The sequence below is a fragment of the Populus nigra genome, chromosome 10 (genome assembly GCF_951802175.1).
Source record: "Populus nigra chromosome 10, ddPopNigr1.1, whole genome shotgun sequence".
NCBI lineage: Eukaryota > Viridiplantae > Streptophyta > Magnoliopsida > Malpighiales > Salicaceae > Populus > Populus nigra.
Window position 1 is genome coordinate 13075920 of NC_084861.1, and position 20775 is coordinate 13096694.

Genomic DNA, 20775 nt, shown 5'->3' on the forward strand with positions numbered 1-20775 from the left:
TTAAGAAGATGAAGTTTCTAATGAGAAAAAAAAAATGTCTTATCTCGGGGTTCAAGGCTTATATAGTCTTGAACCCACGGGAGTGTGGCCATGCAAAGACAATTAATGTTCGATGTATTTATCATTGACAGTTCAGAATTGCCAAGGGACAGAGATTTAGCAATGACAAACGGGCTAGAACTACTTTGATTTTGGGTTGAATATTGAACAAGGTTTTTAGGTGATCATACGTGGCTAGAGGGCATATATACTCCCCTTTTATTTAATATATATGTATGTTTTGCCTGGTTAGTGCCAGATAAACAAAGTTTTATCAAAGAGTGTTGTATGCATATTTGGTATACAATGATTCTGGGTATATAGGGTCTCTTGTGCATATTCAGGCCTAAATAGAGAGTGGCATATCTTGGAAGTGCGTTGGGCAACAAGGATAACCCCCGGACCCATGTTCATGGGGTCCTCCTCCGAGGAGAATATGGGGTCATAAGGGCACTCATCGTAAAGTCACGGTCGAGGTTGGTTAAATTTAAGAGATATAATTTAACTGGTTAGATTTTAAATATATTTTTTAAAAATTATTAGTTTAAGTATCATAAATATCAGAGTTACTAAAAGCTTATATAATTTTTAATTTTATAATCTCAGAATTAGTTGAAATATATATAAATTGATTCGAACATCACAGTTAAAAAAAAAAAATCAAGGTTGGCTACATCCATATTGTGTGAAAGTTTGTGGAATTTGTTCGCTACTGTCTTCTTGACAAACTATGTGGCCAAAATCAATACTGTCTCGACAAAGGAGGCTTGAATAAGGAATTTGTTGGCAGTCCAATGATGTAAAGTATGTATTAATATCTTACGAGTCCGAAGACTCTTCACAAATTAAAAGTGAATTACATTTGGAATTAATTAGGATGTCCGTTGAACTTTGTGGACCCAATCTCTTAAACCTCTTCTATCCACTTACTTTGTCGGTAAACTGTAATGAAGAATATTCACGACATTGAATATTTTTAATTTAGAATTTAGGACTTGTTTGGAACGTGACTGGGACTGTGGTTGCGTTCCTAAAAAATTTTAAATTTTTTTTTGTTAAAATTTAATATGATTTGTATGTTTTGGATCATTTTGATGTGCTGATGTCAAAAATAATTTTTTAAAAATAAAAAAATCATTGACATGTATTTTGACACGAAAAGTTATTTAAAAAACACCCCTAACCACACTGTCAAACACGTTATTAATTGCACGCGCGTAAACTAGCTCCAGATAATCCACGAATAAAAAAAATTATTGAGATTTTAAACTCAATTAGAATTCTAAACCTTGAGATTTAGAAGGCTGCAAACAATCTCCACGTAGATAAATGGATTTTTAGAGTTTTTTTATAATTATTTTTTAAAGTGTTTTTTTTAAAGTATATTAAAATAATATTTTTTATTTTTTAAAAATTATTTTTAACATCAAATAATACTAATAAATATTAATTTAAAACAAATAAAAAATTTTAATTTTTTAAAAAATACTCTAAAAATATAAAAACAAACATTCATGCCATGTTATATATATATATATATATATATATATATATATATATTAAATTTAGAGGCATTCATTTACAAAACCAAAATGAGGATGCCTTTTTTTTTTCTTTTTTTTTCCTATGAAAAGGAAAAGAGTCAAAAGACATCACGTGGTGTGGTCTGGTCTGGTGCATCCCCACAAATTAAGTGGTAGCCTCTTGCAAAACGTTGCAAAGACCGTATTGTCCACTTCTTTTCAAAGTGCTGTCGTTTCCGACCGGGTTTGGTTGCCTGTCATCTTTGATGTCCTATTCAGTTGGAGGTAAAGAACAGTGTTCATCGTTTGTAGTTACCAGCTATTTATCATGCAACCGCAATAGCACTGTAGAACGTTCATAATTAAATAATAATAATAATAATAATAATCATGGCAATATTAAGTTATATTTCAAACTATATGATTCTATGAAAAGCGAGAGATTATGGGTTTAGCAAATGATATATAATCACCTTGGATGTTGATTGTGACCATCTATGATTCCAGGAATTATAAGATATGATTTGCTTAAACGATCTAAAATATATAATCGACCTTTTGACTTTGATACATTTGTAGACACAGAGAATAAGAAGACAGCAGTAGACTCTTCACACGGTGCCTTGTCAAGATTAATTTAAAACAATAATAAGAAGATAGTCAGTCGTTCTGGCTCCAAAACACCCACAAATTCCAAATGTTTTACAATATAGTTATAATAATATTAATAACCATTGGGGGAAAATCAATAATGGACAGTAAACAGTAATGCAAAGTTGTTAGTCACCATCTTCAATACCATGTGAAACCAAACCAGAGTTCCACTTCACCAGCAACCTCTCGGAAACTCCCCCCTCCCTTTTTTTCCATTCCTTTTCTTCATTTTCAAACCAAATGTCTACATAACATTAAAACGTGACCAAAACCATACTTCAATCCTCTTCAACTTCACAGAAAAAACAGAGCATCCTCTGTTTCACAAAGGCCAGCCTTAACTCTCCAACATGTCCCAAAAGCTCACACTTTTCTTGTTTCTCATTTTCCTTGCAAACCAAAACCATGTTCTTACACAGCTTGATGATCTGTACTTCCAAGGATTCAATCATGTTAGAAACCACATGAGCCTAAATGGTGCTGCTGAGATTGAAAAGAATGGCTTATTGAGTTTAACAAACAATAGTAAAAGCATACTAGGCCATGCATTTTACTCGCATCCAATCAAGTTCAAGAACTCTACCAATGGAAAAGCATTCTCCTTCTCAACTGCCTTTGTTTTTGCTGTTGTCCCTAAGTATCCAAATCTAGGTGGTCATGGCCTTGCTTTCACTCTCTCTACTTCAAACGAGCTGCCTGGTGCTTTTCCGAGGAAGTATCTGGGTCTCCTCAATACAACCGTCGCTGGTAGCTTCTCATATCACATTTTTTCAGTTGAATTTGACACACATAAAGATTATGATTTTTTTGATATAAATGATAATCATGTTGGTGTTAATATCAATAGCATGATATCAAACAAATCTGTTCCTGCTGCACATTTTCTTCTTAATTCAGAAAAGGAAGAATTGGATCTCACTAGTGGTAATCCCATTCAAGCATGGGTTGATTATGATTCAGTCAAGAATCAATTAGAGGTTAGGCTTTCACCTTCTTCCACAAAACCGATTTATCCTATCTTGTCTATTGATATAGACCTCTCTAGTATTCTCAATGATTCTATGTATGTCGGTTTCTCTTCGTCAACTGGTAAGCTCACAAGCACACATTATGTTCTTGGATGGAGTTTCAGTGTAAATGGAGAGGCTAAATCTTTATCTATGTCTTCTCTTCCTTCTCTTCCTGAGACTAAAGATCTCTTGGTACTTGTTGTCTGCGTCTCAGTTGCATCTACTTTTGTCATAATCTTGGGGATTGCTGTATCCTTTTATCTTGTTAGAAAGATTAAAGATGCAGATGTGATCGAGGGATGGGAGCTACAAGTTGGTCCTCGCAGATTCTCTTATCAAGAACTCAGGGAAGCAACAAGGGGTTTTAGAGAAAAGGAGCTGCTTGGCTTTGGTGGATTTGGTAAAGTTTACAGAGGAACCCTGCCAAACTGTGGCACTCCAATAGCAGTGAAGAGATTTTGTCACGAATCTAAACAAGGTTTGAGGGAATTTTCGACTGAGATTGCTAGTATTGGCCGTCTCCGCCACAAAAATTTAGTTCGTTTACTAGGATGGTCTCGCCGACGAGGTGAACTGCTGCTTGTCTATGATTTCATGCCTAATGGGAGCTTAGACAAGTACATATTTGAGGAGCCTAAAACCATTCTCAAATGGGAACAAAGGTTCAAGATTGTCAAGGATGTTGCTTCGGGCCTTCTGTATTTGCATGAAGAATGGGAGCAGACTGTGATTCACAGAGACATAAAGGCAGGGAATGTGTTGCTAGATTCCGAACTAAATGGAAGACTTGGCGACTTTGGTCTTGCCAAGTTATATGAGCGAGGCTCAAATCCCATAACCACCAAGGTGGTCGGCACATTGGGTTACTTGGCACCCGAGCTGACAAAAACAGGAAAGCCTACAACAAGTTCAGATGTGTTTGCCTTTGGTGCACTTTTGCTTGAAGTGATTTGTGGAAGGAGACCTATTGAGCCTAAAGCACTGCCTGAAGAGCTCATTTTGGTAGACTGGGTATGGGATAAGTGGAAAAGTGGTGCAATTCTTCATGTAGTGGACCCGAGATTGAATGGCGAGTTTGACGAGACTGAGGCTGTTCTTCTGCTTAAATTGGGGCTCATGTGTTCTAACTATGTCCCGAAAGCAAGGCCTTTAATGAGAAAGATTGTGAGGTATTTGGAGGGAGAAGTGGCATTGCCTGAGTTGGTTGCTGCCCCAGATGTCTATGATGGGGGAAATGCTGATGCAAATACTGATAGTGGTGATGAGTGTAAGGATCATATGTATTTTTATCCACAATCATCATAATTGGAGAAGGTCAGCACATGATCTTCTGGTGGCAATTGCGCGGATACTCGCTTGCATTGAGTTGGGTTGGATTTAGCTCCTCCATTTTCTGATGGAAATGAAAGCAGGTAGGTAGCCATGGTAAAGAGAACTAAATTAGCCCTTTTTTCTGTTTAACTTTTTGTTTGGCAGTGTAGGGTTTTTCTATGCGAGAGATTTAGTTTTCTTTTTTATTGACAAGGATCCCCAAATGCAGGTTGTAAATTTATAAAGCACAGGCATATAGATATTCCCATTGCGATTTGATTTCATAAGAGAATATTTTTCTGCTTCTTTCAGTTTTTAATTTTTTACTATGATGATACATTGAACGTCAAGAAAATATACAAGATTCCCTTCATTCCTTTTATATGTTCACGCAGTTGGATTCACTTAAAACTTTATATAAAATTATAATTCCTACTTGTTGGCTTCAATCCTATTCATACATACGTCTATTCCATGATTCTTGTCTTTTAGCTCGATTGCAAAGAAAAAGAAAAGCTGCATTATGCAGAAATCAGTGTTAGTTTTGGATCGAGTCAGAAATTTGTTATGCAAAATACCGATTGTACAACCTTATGGAGAAGGCAGCATTTGATTGTTTACTTTGGCTAATCACTATCAAGTTTGCAGAATATAAGCGCTTTAGTTTAGCATTCTGGACATGAAAAATATTGATACGCAGTCTATCAGGAATCTGTGGTCTAAGAACAAGAATAAACTATTGTATGCCAAAACATTACAGTATGTTTCTTGACAGAACAAAAAAACTATAAAAATAAGTGGATTATGCCTTCAGGTGTTGATTGCCATTAGATTTGTGTCCAAGTATTATCAGATATGTCTTGCTGAAGGTGGTCCTCGCATATTCTCCTATCAAGAGCTAAAGAAAGCAAAAGGTGGTTTGAAAGACAGGAGCTACCTGGCTTTGGCGGTCCTGGCAGTTTAGAAAGGAACTCTATTATTTTGCCGAATCTGGGGCTAATGCGTTCTAACAACGTGCCCAAAGCGAGGCCCACGGTACGGTAGGTTGTGAGGGACTTGGAGGAAGGGATGTCATTGTCTGAGGTGGTTGAAACTTGGAACTTGAAACCCTGGATGATTTTGATGTAAAAAATTACAATGGAGATGGTGATGGTAGGAGTGAGCGTCAGGGTTATTTTCGATCATCTGCTGCGTTAACATGTTTGGACAAGGTCAGTACAGTCACCTGGAGATGGTCATGGAGATATTGATATTGAACTTGGGTTAACTTAACCTCACGCACTTTCTGGTGGAAATGGAAGCAGGTAGCTATAGTAAAGAAACTGATAGCCAGCTCTCTCTTTTTTGTAATAATTTTCCTTTTGGGGATCTTTATTTTGTTTCATTTGTTTTCCCCCCTTGTGATGAGATGTTTAGTTCTCTCCTGTGGCGCTCTTCTTTAATCCTTTTTCTCCCGAAGTTAAAATTGTTTGATATAGAAGCAGTGATGTCCTCGCTTCTTGTATTTGGGCGCACTGTTTGAAGATATAGGACATCGGATAAAGAAAGTCTGTAAAACCGGTGGTAAGGTGCCGTTTTTTAGATCGGAAACGTGCCAACCACCATAGTCAGCATATCCCTTTTGCTCTCAGCCACTTGGTAAGAAAATTAAGGCTGTGTTATTCTCTATCTATCTTCACATGTCACTCTCAACAAGCAAGAAAATAAATGTCCTTAATTCACTTGAATAATATTACTCTCATCGGAATTATTATTACGAAGAGTATCAATATCATCATTCAAATTTCAGTGAGATCCTTAGTACCTTCATGAGGATATGCAATGAGATGGGAAAGGGCTACCGGGAAGTTGGTCAGCCCTCAGCCCTCAGCCCTCAGCTCTGCTACCATGAGAGAAAACCTTTCATTACTTTGTACTATCAATAAAAACAGAAAACGAGCATCAATTTCAGTAAGATCTTGATGTATCTCGATCTTTTATAAAATATATTCCAAAACAGGTCACAAGACATTTTAGTTGGGATGGGGGGATGTGCTAACCAGAGCAGTTCCAAAAGCACCTAGCGACTTGAGCGGATGCGTTTCCCATCCTAGAATATCGAGATTTTTTATTGAGTATACCAAGCATGTAATAGTGGGATAGGGATGTTTTACCATAACATTGGCTTTTATTTTTTCTCCTTGGCGGTTCATCTTCCAAGGTGTGTTTTATTAGCTGCCCTGAGCTGTATATTTATACATAGAAAGTCAATTGCATGATTAATGGTGGGGTAGGGATGTGCAAAACAGTCAGTGCAGATCCAAAATCAACTAGAAACTTGAGTGGATGAGTTTACTATCCTTTAATGTTGAATAATGTGTAACTAACATTGAATAAAAGCTTGAGTTTGCAAGTAAAGCAGAATAGTCAATGGCGCGCAGCACGTTGCTTCCGTATATTAGATGAATCAAGTAGAACACGTAAAACCAATTTCTATTATTTCACGTGTTCTACAGCACAAAAGGATGAGAAATGTTAAGAGGTTTGATAAGCTTAGTATTCAACCTTTTTCTACAATAATAGAGGTACTGCGTACGTTACTGCGTGGAATACCAAAACAAAGCATCCGTAACTGCAGTTTGGGTTAAAGGGGAACTGTCTCGGATACATGAATAAATCACTTCAGTCACAAAACCAAATCGCCAAGTCAGAGTTACCCTAAATGCACTGTAATAGCAACCAATACAAAACTAAGAAGACAAAAGCAAGCAGAGGATGGAAAAGTTACCTTCAATATATAGCTGTTGATTGACATTTTGCTTTGTTTCTGTTTCTCTGCGCAATTCGCAAGCCAGGTAAGCATCTTTGAAGCTTTTAGACCTGTCGAAGTTGCTGGCAACATAGGCACAGCTTATTTACCCATGAAAATTGAAGCTGATGTCTAGTTTGTTTAATGAAAAATAATTTTTTTAAAAAAAATAATTTTTTAAAAAATAAATAAATTTTTGGTATTTAGTAATGGAATGAAAAATAAATTGGAAAATATTTTCTAGTGTTTGGTTATATCATAGAAAATGAGCTGGAAAATAACTTATTAATGTTTTATTTTTTTCAAGTTTATTAAAATAATGAAAAACAAATCTTATAAATTAAAAAGTTGAATGAGAATGAAATTGAAAAATAAATATAATTTCATAAATTATCTCAAATAAAATAAATAATAAAGATCAAATCTAAAAAATAAAAGATGAAGAAATTAAAATAATAATAATTAACATTTCATAAATTATTTCAAATAAAATAAGTAACAATAAAAAGAATGAGGACCAAATTTGATAGATAAAAAATTTCAATTAAAAAATAATAAAGGAAAAGCAAATAACAATTATAAAAATAAAGACCAAAATTAATATAAAAATTAAATTGTAAGGAATAAAATTGAAAAACAAATATTCAAAACAAAATATATATAGCAATCAAAAGTTTGAGGATCAAATTTGATATAATCAGCAAATAATATGAAATTTCTAAATTTTTCACAACTTCCAAAAAGTGTTTTTCGCTCAAAATAAAAGAAAAACACTTTCCTGAAAACCAAGTTAAATTTTCCTTTCACTAGAAAGTGTTTTTCGTTGACCAGAAAATATTTTCCGTTGACCAACTTTTCTAATGACAAATAAATACAGGAAAATTTAGAAAGTAATTTTTCAAAAACTAGTTTTCAGAAACAATCATAGCCAAGAATTTATTGCTACCAGGGATAAAAGGGCACACCAAAAGAATGTTAATGTGGAAAATTCTACATGACTGAGAATCAATTTTAAAGAAAATTAAATTAAGGAAAGCATGTAAAGTAACAGACATGAGTTCTTTAATGGCAGCTCAATGAATTTCATCATGCGAGCTGCTATTCAAGTTCTCCTGCGGCATGGTCAATTGTTCTGCCACGTGAAAGGAGCACCCACCATCTGGCCACCAAAAAGGTTGAACAAAGTCCAGCCAAAGGAAAAGGAAAACAACGCAATCGACATGGTCTTAATCCAATGGACATGATTACCAATCTCTAGTGGAGTCTTTTCCCCGCATAGAAATTTGAGTGTTGAAGTTCTTACAACTGCAAATGTAAAATTCGTATCAAACAAGCCAATCGCCCATCAAATTCTTCAACATTTCACCAATTGGACATCACATAAATCCACTTTACACGGGATCACATTTACTTTGATCGAATTACATGACTCTGTACTTTGTGATCGATCACATTTAAACAAAAAGGTCAAGCCTCCGAAGGAGCACAGAAGAAACCCTCATAGTTTTCACACATCTTCCCTGCTCTTCATCCAAATCTTCCTTGAGTCAGAGTTGGTTCAAGTCCATAATAATGAAGATTGGTATACACCTTCATCATTTATGTAGTGAAATAAAAATAAATCATCCGTCACTAGTGTTGTTTGTTCAAACAAATGTTCTAATTTTAAACGTTGAAGACAATTCAGGCCGGATGCTGTAACATAAGAGTTCTACCTTAATCTTGGAGGTTCAGCCTCGATCCCTCCCCAGTACTTCAAGTTATCTTTTAGGGATTCTCTGCTTCAGCTGGCCTCTTCCTTTGCTCCAATGGTTGCAAACATTGCCTGTAATGGATTCACAATTGAGAATGTAAGGTTATTGCCATGTGCAAGAAAGAAGAATTAACAAAAAAATGTACCCACTTACTCTTCAAATGTTCAGCGCATTCTTTTTTTGTTCTACAATCCGAGCATAAATAAATAAAATCTTAATCCCGGTGTCCCTTTCTATTTCCTCTGCCTCAGCGTTTCCCAGGACGTTCTTCGTTTTACATGCTGGTACAGATATCAGTTAATTTCCACAGATCAATCCCGGGTCGGCTATCAACATCCAGAATATTTGATGATCAACCATCGCGCTGTCTTAATCCTTCCCTCCTCCTCCTCCTCCTCCACCACCACCAAGAATCTCCATCACCGTCCTTTCAAATCATTCACTTTCGAGTCCGAGAACAAAAACCATCCCCCCTCCAATGTTTTCTCTATCTAAAGTTCATCATCAGCACAAGAATTCAATCATTCCAATTGTAAATCCTTTAGCACACCTCGAATGCTTGTCACTTCATCAAGATAGATTTGGTAAAGAAAAACAAAACCAAAATAATCGCACACCAATTGTCCTTTAAAAAATTTCAAAATTTAAATCTAACCGAAATAATAAACCAAGTGGATGGAAGGATGAATTTTGTGGTAAATTTTGAAAGTTGAAGCTTTAACTGCCTTTTCTAGCGTCGCATGATCAATGTGATTAAATCATTGGGTCACGAGGAAGGGTAAACGTGACTTACTCGTTGAACCACATAGCAACAGAAGAACCTTTTCTTTTGAGAATTGAAGAGCCGGGAGGCGCATCTTTGCTTTTTTTATTTATTTATTGTTTATGCTAGTTGTTTTTGTTTATCCCTGGTCCAAATTTAGAAAAAGAAAATCTAATTTACATTTATACTGTTTTTGTTTTTTCAGATAATAAATATCATCAAGTCAAATTGTACATCCACTAAGATTAAGAAAGGGTGTTTTGAAATGTGGTAATGATTATTTTTCAAAGTATTTTTCACTCAGAAATGCATCAAAATAATATTTTTTATTTTTTTAATTTTATTTTTAACATCAATACATCAAAATGATTCAAAATCACCGTAAAATATTAATTTAAAGCAAAAAAATCAAATTTTAACAAAAATACAAGTTGAAACTTAATATCAACACCCTTCTCACACAATCTTAAAAACATACCTCTCAAATGAATCTGATACATTTTGAATAAATGTGCCATTTGAACCCAAAAATCCAAGTAAGAAAATATACATCTTCAACCATTTGAAGTTATATACATTTTTATAGTTTGAAATGCAAGCCATGCACCTAAGAGAAAAGGAAAGAAAAAATAGATTTTGTTCTCTAAATTTACAAGTACTATCTATCTTTAGAGCATGGAATTTCTCAACATTCTCCTATGATTTTACTTCTAATCATTAAATAGATAAGCTAACTTTTTAATTTCTAAATATTCATATGAGATATTAGCATATCTACACGAATTAAACAGGCTAAAATGAGAGAAAAAAAATACTTAAAAAGATACAAATCATGAATATTTTGAGTGGTAGTTTAAGAGGCATGTTCAATTTCTTAATTTTTTAGATTCAAATTTAGAGTCAGCACCTTAAATTTATTTGGATGCAGATATAAAAGTGCGCCTTTACGATAAATTGAAATAAGAAGTGAGATTTCTTTTGATAAGAACTTGGACCTAATTTAGGATTGAAATCCAACCATGATTTTGAAAAAATAATTTAAAAAAATATATCTTTAAATTAACTTTTTTAATATTTTAGATACATGTTCATGTCAAATATAATTTTAAAAAATATATATTATTTTAAAACATTAAAAATAATATTTTAAAAAATAATCTTACCTATTATAAAAATACCCTTTCTCTGACGAGTAAAAAACTCATCAGAGGTTGTAGGAGTGACGTCGTGATTGAACAGGGTGTAGCGTAAAAAAAAAGACAAACCATTCGTGTACCAAGCAAGCAGAGATCCATGATAAGTGGGGGTAATATTTTAAAATAAGAAAGATAAAACAATCCCATGCATCAGGAAAATTCCGTACTCTCCTAAACACAAAAGCTGTTTCCGCCTGGTAACATTTTTGTACAGTCACGATCATAAATTAATTACCTCCTCCCTTTTTACATACTTAAAAACTTGTACAGTAACTCTTTATCTTCTCTGCAAGGACTCGGCGTGCTCACCATCTGAGCCCCAGCTAACCTGATTCTAGGTATATCCTCAAACTAAACATGTACAGTTTTTAGTACAACAGATAGTTCTTATTTTCATGTAGCTCCAATCTATCCAACAAATAGACAGAGCCCTTACTAGATATGAAAAGAAATAACAGAGAGAGAGGCGTTCAATACTATCCTCAGTTAGCTGTACAACGCTAGCCATCTATGCAGTGGCTGGATTCAGAGTAAGGAAGCTAATTCTCCTCTCTGCAAACAGAACAAAGAAGAGAGGACTTGTTAGAGTCATTTCTGCACAAGAAATGCAATAAAATGCAACATTAATCTTCCGAGCCTGAAAATCTTGTATGTAGGTAGCATCAGTAAGAGGAAATATAGAATATTAGACAAGGAAATTGATAACGTGAGCCCTTCATGTCATGTAAAAAAGAAAAGGGAAAAGTTGGATACAGAAGAAATCTAAAAGATCATTTGAAGATATTCCGAAAGCATTCTCTCTTTAATTTAGTGTGAGAAAATGCATTAATATCAAAAGCTTCCTAATTAGTGTATGAGGCATGCCTATGGAATCCAGGCACTTGTGTGGGAAAAGCTTGCTTTTGGCGAACCTCAAAAATCTAATATTTACCTGCATGATTTAAGTACAAAACATAATAGAGTTTTCACTGATTACAGAAACAACAAAACATGACATGAAACATCATTAATCTTCCCACTCTGCTTTCTCATTGAACACCACGAAATGCTCATCCAAACACTAATGTCCTTAATCAACCATCAAACACTGAGCATACAAAATGAGTGGCAAAAAAATCAATGAACCAAAAGTTTGCAGCATTTACAGATGTTTTTCCTTTAGTGCAAAATCAGTTACAGGAGAACCACATGTAAAAAGGCAGGAAAGGGGAGTCTCTGCTTACCTCCAGCTGCAACAAGTTTCTCTACACGCAGAACTATATGTTTCCCATAAGTATACTTCTTCAGAGCATTTAAGTGAACTTTTATTCGATTGAGTATGAGTCCAAGTTGCTGGTCATCACAAGTTTCCAGCACTTTCTGTACAACATAATTTGCAAACTGATCTTTCATCATGGCCTGCATATAACAAGAAACAGGAATCGAAACAGGGAATCAAAGACTACAGAGACATCGATACATGAGGATCGCCATTTCAAAACAAATTGCCAAATAAAGTCCCACCAGAATCATATTATATTAGCTTAAGCAGAAGAATGTGCTACTATGAATAGAATTAAAACTTACAATATAGAGAACGAAACCTAATCATCTTACTAATTAGACAAATAGGAATAAGTAAAAACACACAAGGCAAAGTTAGAGAATGCAATATGGTAATAAGCAAATACATAAGCAGAAACTGTAAATTCTTCTTTGTATGTTTAGTTATGAAGGGAGTACAGTACACAGACAAGTCACAAACCTGTAGGGGCTCATTCTCATCAGTGGTGCCAAGCATCTCATCCACCAGGGCCTGGCGTTCTGCAGGAGTGCCAAAAGTTAAGCATTTCTCTATTACATTGGAGGCAAACTTCTGCTGGCTCATTTGAACTATCTGCCCAGTTAATTTCTTTATTATTGCTGAACGCTCATGTGGTTTCCCATGCTCCAGGACATGCTGCAATATTATTTGAAAGTAACTAGGACAGATAAGTTTAAAAGTAAAATGGAACCAAATATGCATTTAGAGAGAGAGAGAGAGATTGCAGTTATTATAATAATCTGCAGAACAGGTTGGTGGACATGAGTTATGTCTGTAACAAGGGAAATACAGACATTAGCAGCAAATAATGGCCAAATGCTTCAGGCGCTTATGGTATGGCAGCAATTGAACTTCATGCTAAACTTCACATGTGATGTTATTGGTTAGAAATCCCACAAATTTAGGCAGGTATAAGAGGGTTTGTCCATTATGTTCATTTAACAGGTACAACAGGGTAAGTTTCCACAAAAATATGACGACTAAATGTTTTCTTGTCAACTGAACAAACTTGAGTTCACAATGGTGAAGAGATCAAACATAATGTTCTTTCATGGAACTATACACAAGTTATATAGCATTGCTCAATCACATAATTAAGGGTGGATACCAGACTACTGCCAGCTTGAAATCAAATATCTCAGCCGGCAGAAAATGCCATAAAGCAGTGATGCTTCAACCTGGGAGCTGGGGCTGTACCCAATATGTCAGATATCAGCACTTCTTTGACACATGGCAGATGCTTGCCAAGCATGTTCGGAACATGAAAATTACACACATGCCCCCACACGCTATCCCTAGATCGGTATCCATGCTTAATTAATGTGCTTTAAAAAGCATTCATATATGAACAAACCTGAACAACATAATTTCCATATTGGTCTTGTGCCAACATGCAAACAGATTGCAAAATCTCATCCATCATTATACGCTGGGTTTTGGTGTCATGGCAGTGCTCCAGCACTCTCTGTCACATAAAATTCATATTATAATAACAGTTGTACCTCTAAAATATATTCACAATAGACAAGCATACAAAGACATTCATAGCAAGTAAAAACAGAGTTTACATACCTGTATCACACGGCACCCATATGGATGAGTGGACAGCGTCACAACTTGATCATAAAATGTAGAAACAATAAACTGTATGGCATCTTCAGGTACACATTCAATACACTTCTGAATGACATGGTTTCCATTCTGATCACGTACACATCGCAAGATATGACCATCAAGCTCTGTGACCATTTTAGTCTGCTGGTCCAGTTCAACCACTTCTATAGCCTTGTTATTAAGATCATAGTGCATCGAACCCAAGACGTTAGGTTTTAAGCAAAGTCAGACACATCGTTCTATATTTAATCAAACATTAGTGCACAAGTAATAGAAAAAAAAGGGCTTCAGTAAGATAAGAAGAAAAGTGATTTGGTCATGTCTTCAACTTAGCTTATGGCAAAAACTAAACAGACAGAATTATGCAAGCACAAGGCATCACTGCAGATTATAGAAGTGATGTGAAAGAAGGTAACCTATCTACAGAATATTTAAGATGCCTTCAGAAATAGTACAGGTTCCATAAGCGAGGTAATTGAAGTGTACCTTTTGGATAACACGACAGCCATACATTTGAAGGCTAAGGGTCAGCACATGGCCAGTTAGCTGATCAGCCAGTTCTCTTATTTGGGATGCAGATCCATGCTCAAAAAACTGAAGACAGACAGGAAAATTTCTATTCTTAACTCATTTTTTTCCTTCTTAGATGTAGGTTAGGGAGTGTGATGAGACTTCAGCACATGATAAGCATAAAAGGACATGGTAGTAACAAAGGCATGTCAAGCACAGCATTCGAGAAAATACCTTCTGAATCACATAATTACCAAAAACGTCAGTCATTAGTGAAAGGGCTTGGGGCATAATTTCATCAAAAACCATGTTATTCTCTTCTGCCGTGGCAGTCTCAAGCTTCTGTTGAATGAATCGGCTCCCATACTGATCAGCGCTGTGCATTGAAGTTGTGCAAATAAATAAGTAAATTCCGGAGGCCTAAACTACAAAGATAGAAAAGTTCAATCAGGTTGCGATATATACCTGAACTCAACAACATGACCAGCAATTTCTGACAGTTCAAAACATTTAGTTTTATTGCTTTTGAACTCATCCAGTAAAGAGGAAGGAAAACTTTCATCCAGGTTACTACCAGCTTCTGAATGCCATGATCCCATGACACCCCCAGACAGATTCCTCATCCCAGGAGAAAAACGCATATTCCGTTCACTGTGCCTCACAGGACCACCAGATCCAGCAAGCAAATTTGGAAGAACAGGCCCCCCTAATGGGCTTCCAGAATAGGACATGCCAAGACCAAATCCTGTGTTTCCATAGTAATTATGGTTCAAGCTACCAGATTTGCCAAGGTATGGAACACCATACTGTGAATTTTGAGAGGACAGCAATGTCTCTAATTGAAGCTTTTGGAGGAGATCATATGCATTACCAACATACTCCCTGTCCAGCATGGGTTCATTGAGAGCTGCAAGCTGGGCAGTTGCAAGCTGGGCAGCTGCATACTCATCTGATCTCAAGTACTGAAGATATAATGGGTCCACAAGAGGCACACCTGCAGTTTGATTCCCAAATCTACTAAGATTTTGCAATTCTGCTGCTGAAGCCATTAAGTTCGGCCCTATTGCACCTAGTGCTTGAGAATCCAACCCACTTCCAGCCATTGCAGCAGCAGCAGCATTTCCAAACAAAGGTGGCAGACTCCCATTCGCAAGAGCACTTCCTATCATGGACGGCGATGAAGGATTCACAGGATACCCACTGAAGCCATAGTTAGCATATGGGGAATTCATGTTATCTGCATTCTGGTGATTAGAAGGAGAGCCTCCTCGACCACTCAGAGTCAGAGTTGAGGGTAATTTAAGGTTTGAGCTAGCAGATGACTTGTTTAAATATGATTGTTGCTTGACATAGTTTTGATCACCTTGCAAATTGAACAGGTTATGGCGATCATCAATTTCATGTTGGCTTCGTGACTGTGAGTGGTTCTCTTCATCAACTAAACCATTTGTTGACATCTTCAACCCAGACAATGCAGCTACGAGCTCAGAATCATTGAAGCTTGTTGAGATGCCATTAAATGAGTGTGAACCACTCACATCTCTTTTATCCATGGAATTGGTCCTACCTCCTCCAATGGGTGGAATGCGAGGGCTAGGAGCCCTCGCTACAAGCTGAGGGTCAGGTGTGGTGCTTCGAGACAAGGTGGCACCTAAAGCAGAAGCATAGGTATGAGAAGCTGATGCACCAATGTTTTGAACTGCAGACATGCCCTGTTTGTTTGAACTGGAGCGTAGAGCATCAAGGGATGCCAAATCACCATGCAGCTGACTAAACTGAGCTTCAGAAGTTTCCATATCATCATCGAATGCATTGCGGCTAGCAGGACGTGAAGGGTGCCTTGAGATGGGGTTTGCATGACCCATATCATTCTGTATTGCAAAATTAAACAATTAATCTATCATCAAAAAAGCAAGTGAAAGACAAGATATTCGGTAAAATTTTGAGCAAATAAAATAAATAAAGAATAACAGGAATGGAAAAGGGAGAAGCTCTTCCAAAAAGAGATTAGTTTGCTTAAAATGAGTCAATCGCCAAAAACCATCATCTGCAGATTGCTTCAAATATCTGAACAAATCAAAAAAATCGGGGAAGAATCTGGTGGTCGACTATAGATATTTTGTAACAATGAAGCCTTCTGTTTCGTTAGGCTTGCCATAGAAATCATGTATGCTTGAACATACAATAACAAATGCTTGCATAAACACATTTGTGCATGATTCATGCAACATCCATAGGGGCTACAAAAGAGAATAGTGAACACGTCTGATCTAGATACATTTTCAGCACTACAAGTGATCTCAAAGCAAACAATTAGAAATATAAAACAAATAAAAGAAGCACAAGGATCAAATAACAGGTTCTCATTCTCAGATCAACATCAAACTAGATTACCCTAACTTTCCCTTTCTGGAAATGGACAAGTTATCATGGGGAGAGACCTCTGTCCCTCTCCAGTGCCGCAAGTCACTTCTCAACACATCGGAAGATTGCCATTAAAAAAACAATATCAGTAACAGCACAACATGTTCTTCTTTCCAAAGATAATGACAGGCGCATCTTTTAAAAAGCAATATGTAGTTGTCAAAGAAACAAAGCAAGAGGAGCCAAGCTGGGAAGAGCCACAGCTGCCATTGAGGAGAAACAAATGAGCATTAAAAAACAGAAAATTAGATGAATTAACTCTTACAAAAAAAAAATGATACTTGGCCGAGGTGGTAAAAGAGGATTAAGCATAAAAAATTCGCAATACCTTATAAAAAAAAATTGGATTTAACAAAACGGAATGAAGAATAGAGATCCATGTATTTGAATCCAACTAGCTTGGGAATAAGACTTCAGAGTTGAATTGTTCTAGTCTTGCAATAAATTCTCACAAAGAAAATAACACACAAACTGGAAATTAAAAATATGAAGAACGCAGTATACCAGTGAGCCGCATACAAACATGTATAAACACCTACAAAGATTGGTATTGTATAATCATGTCAACTAGTTATAAGAAGAACTGGAGTTTTCATATCATCAATAGTTATACAGATACAATAAAAAGAGACAAAAAAGCATAAGGTGGTTAGATTAGCAAACAAGAATTTTGAATTGCTCTAATGAGTTGACTTTAGGCAACTAAGATCCACATAAAAAGAATGATGGCGTCAAAAATATTGCACCCAATACAGCATAACATCTTTATCAGATAATGGAAAAGTACAATACCAACAATCAATCTTCCAAATACCAAAACAAACCGAAACAAAAAAAAAAACAAAAGTTTTCAGGCTTTACCTGAATGATCTCTGCAATGCTCTTTTGCCTACTTCCCAGCCCCAATCCCGGCAACCCAATAAGCCCATCTCCTCCCCACTCCACTCCATTCTCATTCCCATTCTCCTCCATTCCTCCTCCAAACCCTGGCTGCACTGCAAAAAGTGACCTATGCCCTTCATTTTCGCCGCCTCTACTTCCCCTCCTTCTATCCCCAACCACAGAATTAGAACCACCGCCACTTCCATGTAATCTCTGTGCAAATCTCCAATCCTCCTTCGACAATGATGGAGGAGGCAATCTTGGATTCAAGTTCACATTCGAATAATAATAATTAACATAAGCTGGGTCAGACCTTAGGACCTCTTCACTCAAAAAACCACCTCTATTGCTATTTTTGATACCAGGAATCCCTGTACCATCAAATAAGCCTCCAATAGAACTTAAAGAACCTTCTACTGTAGGCGGGGCTGAACCACTTCGATAAATATTGAGTTCTTTCTCTATTTCACTTGTTGCCTCTTGTTGCAACCTTTGCTCTCTAATTAGCTTGCTCAAATCCTCGTTTTTCAGCATTGATCGCTTTGAGATATCAGGCAGAACCTTTGAATATGTGTCAGTGATCATTAGATACAAGTGTAAGGATTAAAACTTGGAATTCAATTTTAGCTAAAAAGTGATAAAACAATACTGAGTTTTGTTTGTTAGGCTCAGATAAGTAGGTTTTGTTGATCAAAACCAAGAACCCATGTGACCTCAAAATTAAAACTTACAGAAAAAGATAAACGAAAACCCAAGTTTTGATTTCGTGTTAGAGTGTGGATTTGAGGTAAAGATTGGAACTTTTGGTTATAAATACCGAGATCAGAGTGAGAGTGGCAGGTGGTCAATGAAGACGGTGGCTTCAGCCATGTCTCTTTTTCTTTTTTTAGAGAGAGAGGGAGAGAGTAGAGTGAAGTGAAGAAAAGGGTGGGTGATAAGCACTAACGGTGGACAGATCTAAGCCATTGGATTTGTCAATTAAAGGCAAGGATGGATTCTTCCAAGATTTGTTCTTACAATGAGAGTCTTTAGGGTTTTATTTCAGACGATTTGATGCCCGATTACTGATTTTTGTTTTTTCTTTTTATATTTCTGACCGGTATCAGTTTGTTTGGTAATAACAACAACAATAAAAGTCACGTTTGTTTTCTAATGTTGATTTGGTCGTACCGGGCTCCTAACCCTTTTCTCCCCTCTCTATCATAGGTGTTAAAGGCTCCCCCAGCTATCTATCTGTTCGAATTAGCAAAACATGGTGTGGGATTAGTTTAACGGTTCAGATGAACAATGACCCGGTTTATATTTTTTTTAGTCGTTTTATAACATTTTTATCTCTTAACTCGGGTGGTTATCGCATGTATCTCAAACAAGGTTGCGGATTTGAAACGCACCGGGTTTTATACGATAAATGATGAGTTTGTTTTGATATTTTAAAAATAAAATAAAATTAATTTTTTATTTGTTTTAAATTAATTTTTTGTATGTTTTTATATTATTTTAATGTGCTGATATCATAAATGATTTAAAAAAATATTGTTTTTATATATTTCCAAGCGAAAAATATTTTGAAAAACAACCACTACCACACTAATAAACACCTCAACGTCCACTGTATTTGCCACTTGGGCTCACGCATCTCGACTTTTTTTATTGGTTTTTTGAGTTTTTTTTATGTATTTTTATATTTTATTATTTTATATTGTGTTTTTATTGAATTGTATTTTTTTAGTATTGAGTTGATTCTAAATTAGTTTTAGTATCATTTATCATATAATAAAATAAAAATAATTCAACTCGATAGAGTTTTTAGCCTAAATTACAGGTTTGGCATGTTAATCTGAGTAAATCGAACTTTTTTTTTCTTTGAGTTTTTCTTTGAATTTGCCACATTGATAATATCACATCAAAATAATTTTAATATAATTTAATTTAAAATTTGAATTGATATGAGAGTTTTAAAATTTAAATCAGTGTACCGAATTGAATTTAAAGATAATGTTGAATTTTTTTACAATCCATAAATTATTTCCTACATCGCATTGCCAAAATTGAAAAAAAAAATCTCCTGATTATGCTTTACAAATAACGCATGATTTCATTGTTCTGAAATTTTGCCTGTTCTCAGAATTATCAATCTTTAATTCTCAGAGATTGAAACAAATACACAATTCCATAATGTGTATTTGTTTTCGTGTGCTTTTCGTGGATGAATGAAACAAATACTTTTGGATGTAAAATAACTAAATTAGTGTGTGAAAACTAGGGGTAATGTTTGACAGTGTAGTAATAGCTGGAGGAGAGCAAAATAATATATATATATATATATATATATATATATATATATATATATATATTATGAAAAGAAAATGGTTAATAATAATAGAATGATTGAGGAATGACATGTGTAATAAAAACTTGATTGAAGACGTGGAGGTATCGGGCTCAAGCCCACTGTCTTGATGGCTTATCCAACTAATTCTTGCGAGTCACCGAATCTTTTTCTACAAAATAAGGACAGGATGGACTTTTGCGTGATTTGACCCAAAAAATCCAGAATTGTCAAACTAGAAATAGTTGTGGGGACCCAGGGACACTAGATATCAGATAAATAAATAAATAAATAAAATTGTATTTTTAAAGCAATTTCAAAACACCTTGCTACTAGCTCAGGTCAGGTCACCATCGTCTAGAATAGAACTACTAAAACAACACCGATCTCCACCTATGTGGCGCGTCGCTAATGCACAGGTGGCACGCGGCATTTGTCTATACGATGTTTGAATGCAACTGGTGGGTCCCGTCGCACATTACTATTGCCCGTGCATGTTCCTAGAATCCTTTTTTATCACCGGAACTTGTCACGTTGAAAGGCCCGTGATGGCCACACGAAGATTTTTATTTTTTAGAAAAATTTGTTTACTAGCGAGCAATATATATATATATATATATATATATATATATATATATATATATATATATAAAAGCCTTTTCGCTTGCAGGTAGA

General features: G+C 35.6%; 2 protein-coding genes and 1 long non-coding RNA gene across 3 annotated transcripts; 1 reads left to right on the forward strand and 2 right to left on the reverse strand.

Annotated features, from left to right (window-relative positions):
- The first annotated feature begins 2228 nt into the window (after window positions 1–2228).
- On the forward strand, window positions 2229–4842 carry LOC133704156 (L-type lectin-domain containing receptor kinase S.4-like). Its single transcript, XM_062128920.1, has one exon. It carries the CDS (start codon window positions 2567–2569, stop codon window positions 4529–4531), a length of 1965 nt encoding a protein of 654 aa, XP_061984904.1. The 5' UTR covers window positions 2229–2566; the 3' UTR covers window positions 4532–4842.
- A 3458-nt stretch (window positions 4843–8300) lies between these two features.
- LOC133704223 (uncharacterized) lies at window positions 8301–9452 on the reverse strand. The gene is made up of 2 exons (XR_009844018.1): window positions 9233–9452; window positions 8301–9150 (listed from the first exon to the last, which is right to left on the reverse strand). It is a non-coding gene; the product is annotated as an uncharacterized LOC133704223 (long non-coding RNA).
- Window positions 9453–11132: 1680 nt separating this feature from the next.
- LOC133705130 (pumilio homolog 1-like) lies at window positions 11133–18834 on the reverse strand. Its single transcript, XM_062130242.1, has 9 exons — window positions 17751–18834; window positions 14931–16336; window positions 14700–14841; window positions 14442–14549; window positions 13914–14126; window positions 13696–13806; window positions 12783–12977; window positions 12262–12436; window positions 11133–11590 (listed from the first exon to the last, which is right to left on the reverse strand). The coding sequence occupies exons 1-9, from the start codon at window positions 18354–18356 to the stop codon at window positions 11547–11549; spliced, it is 3000 nt and encodes a 999-aa protein (XP_061986226.1). The 5' UTR covers window positions 18357–18834; the 3' UTR covers window positions 11133–11546.
- Between the last annotated feature and the right edge of the window lie 1941 nt (window positions 18835–20775).

Excerpts from the sequence above, each read along its gene's own strand:
- LOC133705130 (XM_062130242.1), bottom strand. The coding sequence starts at position 18,356 with ATGATCACTGACACATATTCAAAGGTTCTGCCTGATATCTCAAAGCGA. Across the intron at positions 12,978-13,695 it reads ATGGAAATTATGTTGTTCAG|CATGTCCTGGAGCATGGGAA; the intron begins GTTTGTTCATAT and ends ATAATATTGCAG. Across the intron at positions 11,591-12,261 it reads GAAACTTGTTGCAGCTGGAG|AGAGGAGAATTAGCTTCCTT; the intron begins GTAAGCAGAGAC and ends TTCTGTTTGCAG.
- LOC133704156 (XM_062128920.1), top strand. The coding sequence starts at position 2,567 with ATGTCCCAAAAGCTCACACTTTTCTTGTTTCTCATTTTCCTTGCAAAC.